Raw genomic sequence first — 10,342 nt, forward strand, 5'->3', positions numbered from 1 at the left:
CTTTGCACATTTGAATTGTTTTTCTCCTGTGACTCTGTAACCCTAAGGGAAAAGCAATTTTACTATTACCCAAGTACACCAAACACAAGGAAATGAGGTGATGAAACATTTCTTCTCCTTCTTTCTTCTTCTTTTTTTCTTGTTGTTTATTGTTGTTGTTCCTCTTCCTCTTCTTCCTTTTCTTCCTTTTCACCTTCTACCTCCTTCCTCCCACCCATAAAAATGACTTCAACCTCATCCACTCACCAATACAACACACTTTATTGAGAACTACTATATACCAATCACCATGATATAGGTGCTGAGGATATGAAATAAACAAGACAGACATGGTCTTTGCCCTAGTGCAGTTTATAATTTGGTAATAGGGTAGACATCAAATAAATAATTCCACCTATAATTATTTAAATATATTTGGAAAATACTACAAAGAAAAGAGTGATATGAAATAAGAGTGGGAGTTAATTCATAAGGACAGAAAAAGTTTAATTGAGGACATAACATTTAAGAGTCAATCCTATAATTTTAGAGTAACATCTCAGGATACAGAATACAATGGCAGATATGAACTGTACTTTAAACAATTCAGTTTGGCCAAAAACAATCATGAACAAATGAAAAAAAAAATGCGTTTTAAACCTTAATGTAAACAGTGAAATTCTTTATCTTTCTATGATATAACTGTGCTTCAGAAAAATCTAAAGTAAATTACAGTAGGTTCCCATGTGGTGCCAGTTCTCTGTAGTTTAGAGGAATTCTCATATGTGTAGGTGAGTGGATGGGTGGATGGTTAAATTATAATAGGTGTAGAGAAATATACGTGCCAGGGGTATATAACTCAGTTTTAGGAAAAGTTACTCAGAGTAAAATTAAGTTATTAAGAAAAATTTATTAAATGAAATACATTTTGGATTTCAGGGGAAAATCAAAATGGAAACCAAACTAATATAGCAATCAAGACGAGATTAAAATGACAACCAGGAAAAAAATCAATTCAGTATTAAAACAGGTTAAGGAAGAGAAAGGTGGAAAATCAGGTTTTAAGAATGGACAAGAAAAGCATCATTTGCTAAAATTCTGAGGTGCAAATATCTACCCTTTTGTGATAGCAAAAAATATATTTTAATGTTTTAGACTTTTAAACTAGGCAACATAATGGAATTACTTATAAAATGCATTTTAGTCTTACCAAAAGTTGACATTTTCAACATCCTTAAATATTTTTCAATCAAAAAAGTAATCAGAGGCTTCAAGAAGATACCATTTATAAACAGAAAGAAAATTTGTGGCTTGACAGGAAGATACCACTGTAAAGGAGGACTGAGTTGCTAAATAGTGAACTAAGGCAAAAATCTTATTGGCGGTCATGATGTGAACATAGAGGAGCAAATGCAGCATATCTGAAGCCAGCTCTACTCGGACCTCTGACTTCTAGCTGGAGCACTCAGTGCTCAGGGACACCATCAACACAGTGTGGTGTTGCCAAGCCTGAGAATCTCATTTCGTACTGCACCGCAGTTCTTCACACTAGGAGCTCATTCCCACGTTCAGGAGTAACCTTCACAAACTTAGAGACATCTGGTACCCACCTGGTTCAGAAGCCAAATACAGAATCACAGAGATCAGACCATCATCCTGGGTAGGAGAGTGATATGGGGGTTCTCGGGTAGGGCATAGAATCAGTGCCCAGGCAATCCTGAATAGCATTCTCTGCCTCTTTCTCTACAGCATGTGAAAAAGCTTACCACCCTCCAAAGGTGCCCATTATTTACAGCAAAAGGTCATTTCTCTAGAGTCTTAGTCCTGTCTTCAGCATGGGCAGAACATTTTTAAAATATGACATAAACATTTTTAAAATATGTCTGGAGTCTTTACAGTCATAGACATAAATACAATCACTAGCTGCTTTATAAGTTGGATAAATATAATCCAGATACTTTGTTCAGTGGCAATGATTTTCTCAACCCTTTTTTCTTGCCATCATCTCAAATCTAAAGATCCTCTTAATTGGTCTTGAGTGACCATTTGCCCCGATCACTTATTTCAATATAAAAAATGTAAATATATATCACTGTAGCATTTTATTAGATATTTGCTGATATATTGTAGGCCAAGTAGTTTTTTTTATTACTAGTGCAAAACAATTAAATGTCACCCCACCAAAAAAAAAAAAAACTTCATTCTTTCATTTATTTAATGAATATTCTTATTCTTTAGCCTGATGATTATTGATAGAATTATACACATTAAGATGATGATTTCTTCATAATTATTATTAAGCCTGGAACAGTCTACCAAGAAATGGTACAGAATGTAAGAACTTACAAAGGAGCAAAGCAGAAATCATGAACAAAATTCAGTATTTACTCCTTTAATATCAGTATGAGGTGGTAGAAAAGGAGTTTATGTAGACATGTAAGGCTGAAGAGAATTTGAGATTTGGAAATTTCGATTGGTTTTCAGAGAAATCACCTCTCTGAGATGAATGGATAAAATTAACTGCAGAGAAGTGTCAGCAGTGTCTTCTTTCACTGCCTTTTATGTACAGGACTCTTTCATATGTGGCATTAATCTGTGATTTTAAATTCCTATGCCATTATTATTATTATTGTTATCTCAAGTGATGTGGTTTGATATATTTTATTTAAAGTCTTAGATTGGTAATAATATGTTTAGAAAATGTGAGATAGCATGTTATACAAATGCTATTTGTTTTATTCCTAAAAATAAGGTATAATAATAACAGTAATAATAACTAACTTTATTGAGCACTTCCAATTGCCAGACACTGCTCTGCGTTTCCATGGATAAATGAATGTAATCTTTCAACAGTTCTATGGATTGCATTATAATCTTGATTTTATTGAGGACAGCTGGGACACAGAGGGGTTACATACTTTCCCAAGGGTTCACTCGAGCTAGTCAGGGAATAGCACTGAGACTGAAACAGCAGACGCCACAGTCCACAGGTTAACCTTCATCTGGGCCCTCTGCATCACCTTTGTTACGTGGAAGCTTTTAGGCTGATGTTTACACTAATCCCCTATTCAGTTCATGGCTTCATTATATTTAGGTGACTATTCTTCAATAAGGGAAGAAAAGCTTTTGAAATGAAGAGCCATTTGTCATCACTTTAAAATTACATGAGTCTTGTACATCCAAATATATACATTATTAAAAGGATAGAGTATTATTTTTTCTAAAATAAATAATTTCAACCTCTCAAAACTATCCCTTAAAATGCTTATACTTATGGCTGTTGTTAATTCAGTTCCACTGTGAAAGTGTCATTGCTGGAGGCCACTTTCTAAATAGATTAGTTTTAGTCTAGTCATCAGCTGGCTTACATTTAAACATTTATTTAATGAGACAGAGAAGAAAATAGAAAATCGATGAAGTTTTAATATTTAATAATTACTTTCACTATATATTTTATTTAAATTAATCTACACATAAGCTATGTATCTTTGCTTTAACAAATGATCTTCTCAACTTCTTAATCACCACCACTACATAATTATAAATTTCAGCAATTAAGTAATCGTGGAACATAAACAAAGGAAGAACACAGTGGGTGAGGTAATCTTTGCTTTCAACAAAGCTTTGCCCATAGAATTACAGGATTTCAATTCTCAAAGTTATGCAAGACCTTAAATGAGGTTGGAGACAAGATCTCAAATGAGGTTGGAGACAAGATCTCGAGCACTGCTGGGTCCTCCATACAGATCCATTGTCAATGCTCTTCTTTTGCCAGTTTAACAGAATCGATTCAGGGATGCATCTGGGGGTGTGGCATTTTATTTTCTGATGGGTGGTTAGAAAATTTTTACACTGGGTTTAAACCACTTCTCTAGAAATGTAATTCTCTGTAAAACATTAACAAGGGGAAAAACAGGGATGTGTGTGTTTGTATATCTATCTATCTATCTATCTATTTATTTATTTATTTAAAGACATGAATCTACAGGTTATTCTTGCTATTCCTTACTAGATTTTCTATAACTGCAAGAGACTCTCTGACTTTACCCTGACAAAGTCAAAAAGTTAGCAGTGACGTTATTTCCCTAGAAAATAATGTAGATATCGAGTGTATTGGGTTTAACATTAACTCATTTCCAGAGCTATCTTGAAGATAGCAACCTGGAACCATTGCAACCTACAGCTCAAGGCTCGAAAACAAGTACAAGCTCAAAGATAAGGGGGCGTTCTGTGATTACATACAGATACCACCAGTTTTTTTTAAGTACCTCCCACCAGGGTATAGTTACCGTTGTTATTCATTTGCAGCTGGTAGTCATCAACTGTATTACACGAGAGCAAGGCATGGGCACAGCATTTACTATGTTCATATCATCTCCTCCAGTAGCTTAAAGCTCCAGCTAAATATCTCTGTCTCTCTCTCTCTCTGTCTCTCTGTGTGTGTCTCTCTCTCTCTGTCTCTCTGTGTGTGTGTCTCTCTCTCTCTGTCTCTCTCTATCTCTCTGTCTCTGTCTCTCTCTCTGTCTCTCTCTCTCTCTCTCTTATTTAGTATAAAGTTACTTAAGCCTTACTTTAGCATTATAATATAGATTATAACTTAAACGGATATACCAGCTAAAACTGGTAAGGAACTCGTAATTGATTCTTTATTGTCAGCTTGGTGAAAATTACTTAATATAAGAAATTTAAATTTTCAATGTGAAATTGTAATGTTAGCAGTGATTCACAATGTTTGACTGGACTTGAGCTAATTCCAAAGATCAGTTTTTGGCCCAAATCCTTTGGATCCTAGTATTTAGATGTGTCACATTAGGTGGGAATTATAAAATGGCAAACTATTAAATATAGCCCTCCCATCACTGAGGAATACTTTACATTTTTCAGGTGTCAAATATTTTATTCAGTTGCATATATTATTGCATATATTAATCACGTGTTATTTTATTTGACCTGCATACTTTGAAAATGACAGGACAGGTATTATTATTCCTATTTTATAAGTTTGGAAGGTAAAGCTCAAATAAAGAGAAATATTAGCCCAAGTTCACAGTTACTATGTGAGAGAACCAATATTATTTTAACTCTTATCTATTTTAGAGACTCTTTTACAATTTTAAAATAAAGTTTAGCCTCTGAAGTGACATATTACCTTTTTCCTAAGTTCCTTCATGCTTGTATTCAACTTTTGTTTATATGCGGTTAGAGTTTTAGTGTCCTGACAAGTTTTATGTTTTATATTTTTGAAATTTTTTCTTTGCTTTCCCTTTCTCTGCTTGCCTGCCTTTTTTTCTTCCTCTCTTTCTTTGTCTGTCCTTTCTCTATTTCCTTTTCTTAGATTGTTTCTTCACTCAACACTACTGAATATTAACCATTTCCCAAGCACAGTACAAAGCACTAGAAAAGAATAAAAGAGATCTATGCTTTCTTTACCCCTTTCATCATCTTCTTCCTACTTACTTTACTAAAAGTTCTATATTTGAATAATGACCTGGTTCAGAATTTACTAAGACAATAATAATAAGAGAAACACAACACCTATACAACACGCATTTACATATACACGCACAATCACAAGATTAGCTCACATTATTTTGTATGTATATCTGGTACTGTCCCTTTATGCAACTAAGATTATATCATCCAAATTTTATATAGAAGAGTTATAACAAAGGTAAAGAAGGTTTTAGTGTCATAGGTGCCATGAAGGACGTATGCACAAGATAACAGGAGTGGGGCAAGGGTTTGATATGGGCATAAAAGGACGATATATAGTAACATATGTGTGTGTGTCTTGATAAACGCAAATCATTAGCTCATAGCTTCAAAGAAATTAGACATATCTACTGTTTATATCTATTAATAATAAAATAGTTTAGGTTGGAAGTTACTGAGAATCTGCCTGCAAAAAACCCTGTGTTAAGTACTGAATCAAGCAATCTAAACATTAAATTTCTTAAGAAACCCATACTGAAGAATATCATTATGATAAAATTACCTAAAAATTACCTAGAAATTGAGGACATGAAATTCATCTTTATAAATAACTCGAACAATTACTTTGTGTCTGATCTTATGAACTATAGAGTAAAAGTGAGTTAGTAGTCCTTAGTCACCAAATAGAGTAATCCTCATGAATTAGTAAGTTTTCCTTAACATAGGCAGCTGATTACAATAAAAAAAAAAAAAAAGGAATCTTTTTAAAACAGAATCCATCAGGTAAGTACAGGACATTGAGCGTGAAAAACAAAACAAAAAATTAGAAGTCGGATTTCGAAATGGAAGGAATCTTAGAGATTGTATTCATAGAGCTATAATATGTACTACAAAAACTATGACATATGTAAATATACATATATGTTCATAAAATCTTAAATGAAAATTGTACCCCAGAAGACAATTTTCATGAAAAAAATACAATTAAAAGAATTTTTTGCATCTCTCCCAGAATCAAAAACCCTTTCATGCAGCATACCACCTTAATCCTAAACTATGGCCAAAAGACGTTAAACAGGTCTTAACTCAAAAATTTTATCTATAATGCCTCCTTCTGTGATGGTAGGACTTTGCCAAAACAACACACTAAGGCTAGTTTTTCTGCTAAGGTATCTTCAGGTCGAAGAATTGAAAAGAAAAAACATCCCGGGTCTATTATGCATTTTTTTCTATTTTTGGATAGATTACAGTGAGTCTGGAGCGCCCCCATTTTCTTTCTTGATGGTGGGAATGGATAGTCAATTGGAGTTAAGGATATAAAAAATGTTAGCAGAAGGGTGAGAAAGGGAGTAAAATTCGTCATTTCCATTCTTTTGACCTCTCCACTCCCCTATTTTAAAACAGCCCAAGTATTGAGAATGCCAGAGGTATGTTGGGAGCATTACAGTTACTACAATATAAAGGTTTTCAGTAAAGGAGCTTTATATTCCCCTTGAAATCCACTTGGCTTGGTGAGCTGATCAATGCATCTTGTGAGCAATATTTTGACAGCTTCTCTGAAATTAGAAGCTCTCTTTTGATCTTTTTTATTTTGTCACCTGTTGCCGTCATAAGCTTTTTTTTTTTTTTTTTTTTTTTTGGTGATGGCAATTGTAAAGGAGATGTTGAGAAATGTTATCAAGTTCCTACGAAATGTTAGTTTTTGTATCATCAAAATTTCAGCTTTTGAAGTAGACGAGACCCTTTTAGTTTGGGATATGGCCTAGTAATTTAGTGCATGGTTTGGTAGACAGAGGAATGGATTAAGATCTAGATTCTATTCCTTGGGTTTCACTACACTCAGGGGGCATAGTTGCGTTATTAGAAACAATAGCCCCTTCCCTATCCCCAAGTAGGAGCAGTACTTGATTACTGATTTTATATCTTTTACATAAACATGCCTGACATGCTTGTGTAGGGTTCTGCAGGTATGATAAAATGATCGGACCAAGTAATGGCATAACTTTAAGATCATACTTTTGGCATCAGAGAAAGAACTGGCAGTCGGGCCTCCAGATTCATGAGGGATTAGAATTCTTTCCATTACATACCAAGTTTTCTTCTGGCTGTTCTTCACACCTGTGTGTGCAACAGAAGAGCCTTTGTTTCTGTGCTATCTGATCTGCTCTAATTTGTGATTATTAACATGAGGCCCCTACACGTCATAATCCCTCTCTGGGCCTCTGATACAATTGTTAGATGACACTAGGTCATGAGGAAGAGAGGAGAGAGGAGTTCCCCGATGGGAGACTTTGTTCTTTTTTTCTCTCTCAGACAAGGTCTCAGGTGGTGGGCTCTAGCGATTCTTGAAGTACAACCGTTTGTATTATTTATATTGCACTGGAGATAAACGTCTTTCAAGTACTTCAGAGAAGAGCACACTGCTAGGGCTCAGTTGAGTTTTGTAATCCCAGTGACAGAGGCAGGTGGCAGGGGCGGAGGGTGTGGGAGGTGGAAGATGAAATGCTAACTGTGAATTTCGTGACTGTAGATATTGGGGACGGTTTTGGTTTAATTTTTTGCATGTATTTTTGTGATATATATTATACAAAACATAAAAATTCATGAGTAACTTATTAATGTGATGCTTAAGAAAAAATACATATTGGCACATTTACATTAAGTTTTTCTAATCTATAGAAAAATGAAACAGTTCTATTAATGCCTATAGAATTACTGAGACTACTTACTGATCATTGCATTAATGATGAGGTCTTTGTTCCAGAAGTTCATTAACATTATTCAGATCTGGAAGAAGTCATAAATTATCTTGAAAACTCTATTTAGTTAGGTGAGGTAATAGAAACCTAGGGACATTTAGTGACCTTGGGTCTCGTGAGTAATTAATGACAGAATCCATCTAGCATCTAGGTTCTTGGCTTTCCAGTCCAGTGCTCTTGTTTAAAAAGAATAAATGAGGAAGGAGAATCTGTGTCCAAAATTTGGTAGGCCTTGAATGATTTATGCAGTTTGGGTGACAATATCATGGAATCTAAAAAGATCAGGGACTTTAGATTCTGGCCAAAACTGAGGTTTGCTGCTTCTCACGTGTGACCTTGGGCAAGTGACCTCTCTGTTTATTTTCTTAATGCAAATGGTAAGAACTATTTTTGAGGGATATTGTGAAGATTTGTAATTATGTTCGTAAAGGACCAAATATAGTGCCTGGTGTATAGTTGTTTTGTAAACGTAACTACTGTTAAAATTTAGTATTTCTGCTATTAAACAAAAATAAAATCTGAAGACAGTATCTGCTTTATCAGTAGGCACTCAGATAAATTGTGTAGAGCAATGTCAAATGAATAAATGCTTTATCTCACCAGCCACAAAACAACTGTTTTTTCTGTGAGACAACACTTACCCTCACTTGTGAATTTGTATCCTATTTCATTTTGCTCAATCATGTATTTTGGCAAAAGCTAAAGTGTCTTTTATTATGAATACCATATTGAAAGTTAAGTTAGTATAACAGCTAGGACTAGACTTCATACATTTATAATTTATGAGAGACAGAAGGGAATGGAATTTATAGAATAGATGACCCCATTAAAACAGGTAGCTTTTCCTTCATTGAAAGGTACTTACAGAGACCTGCTAATCCTATGTCAAGATTGCTAGAGAATGAATTTCTGAATCTGGTTAGATCTGAGACTCTTAGGATCTCTGCAACCATAAAAGTCTGGATAGGGGTGTATCTAACCTATAGACAACCACAAAGCAGAGTGAAGCAGACAGAGTCATCTTCCTCATTCATAGATGATATATCCTTCTCAGAAGTCAAGATATCAACATAGGTGGAGTCAGATATCAACATATTATTTTATGTAGAATTCAATCCAAACATTTTACTTTAAGTCAAGAATGCAATCTAATTTAAACTGTTTTGTACAACTGTTATGATTCTACTGGGGAAAAAATGTGCTTAAAAATAGAAATAAATTCTGTTTAAATATTTGAGATTATTACATTATGTCAAACTAACTTAGCTTGATTCAATTCCTGACAGTTGATTAACTATTTTATATAAGGACTTGTCAAATTATAATGCCGTTTCATATTTAGTATTCACATATTATGCAATTACATAATAGTGAAGTTTAAGCCCATAAGTACCATAAACATTCATGACCGATTAAGGGTTCGCCTCCGTGGTTTGGAACTTAAGTCAAATTGTTGAATTTTCTTGATCAACTAAAGTCACGTGGAGAAACAGAAGTATGTGCTTATGAATCTAACATCCTTTTTGTTTTTTCAGCTGCGGTATTGAAGTATGAGAACAATGTCATGAACATCAGGCAATTCAACTGTTCTCCTCATCCATACTGGCTTCCAAATTTCATGGATGTTTTCACTTGGTCCCTGCCATTTGTTGGGGAAAAAGGTGTGTTGTAGAATTCTGAGATGTCCTTAATAAAATAGTAGAGGAAAGAGATGTGGGCTATTCTAGTGTGAAACACACAGAAAGAGAAACACTGTGGCCTAACGTTAGCAACAAAACTCACAAGCTGCACCACCAGATGTGATTTGAAAGTGTGTCAGTGAGTATCCTATTAACAAATACACTAAATGAATGAAGGGGCAACAAAAGAAAGGAGGACTATTAGAAGAATAGTCTTATCTCATTGGAATAATACAACTCAGAAATAAAAGAAATGTAGTTTTAACTGGCTGAAAACTATAATGATTATCTTTTTTCCTTACCTTTTTGTATTATAATTTAAAAATACTATTTTATTTTATAAGCTACCTGTCAAATTAAAAGGTTAGGATAACAATGCCTTCCTCACATTTCTAATGTTAAGAATAATCATTGTATGATAGTGATTAGTGGCTACAATATTTTGAAGGATTACCTGTACAACAACAACAAAAAAAATAGATTATTAAAAAT

The 10,342-nt window shown here is 34.1% G+C and overlaps 1 protein-coding gene across 3 annotated transcripts in view; it reads left to right on the forward strand.

The window, feature by feature from the left end:
- The window catches only part of PPP3CA (protein phosphatase 3 catalytic subunit alpha), a 310,822-nt gene that overhangs the window by 265,186 nt on the left and 35,294 nt on the right, over nt 1-10,342 (forward strand). For all 3 annotated transcript variants that reach the window (XM_023531395.1, XM_011361515.1, XM_023531396.1), the window contains exon 9: nt 9,707-9,832. In XM_023531395.1, the coding sequence (XP_023387163.1) occupies nt 9,707-9,832 (126 nt within the window). The remainder of the gene's footprint in view (nt 1-9,706; nt 9,833-10,342) is intronic.

Source organism: Pteropus vampyrus, unplaced genomic scaffold (assembly GCF_000151845.1).
Source record: "Pteropus vampyrus isolate Shadow unplaced genomic scaffold, Pvam_2.0 Scaffold67, whole genome shotgun sequence".
Taxonomy (NCBI): domain Eukaryota; kingdom Metazoa; phylum Chordata; class Mammalia; order Chiroptera; family Pteropodidae; genus Pteropus; species Pteropus vampyrus.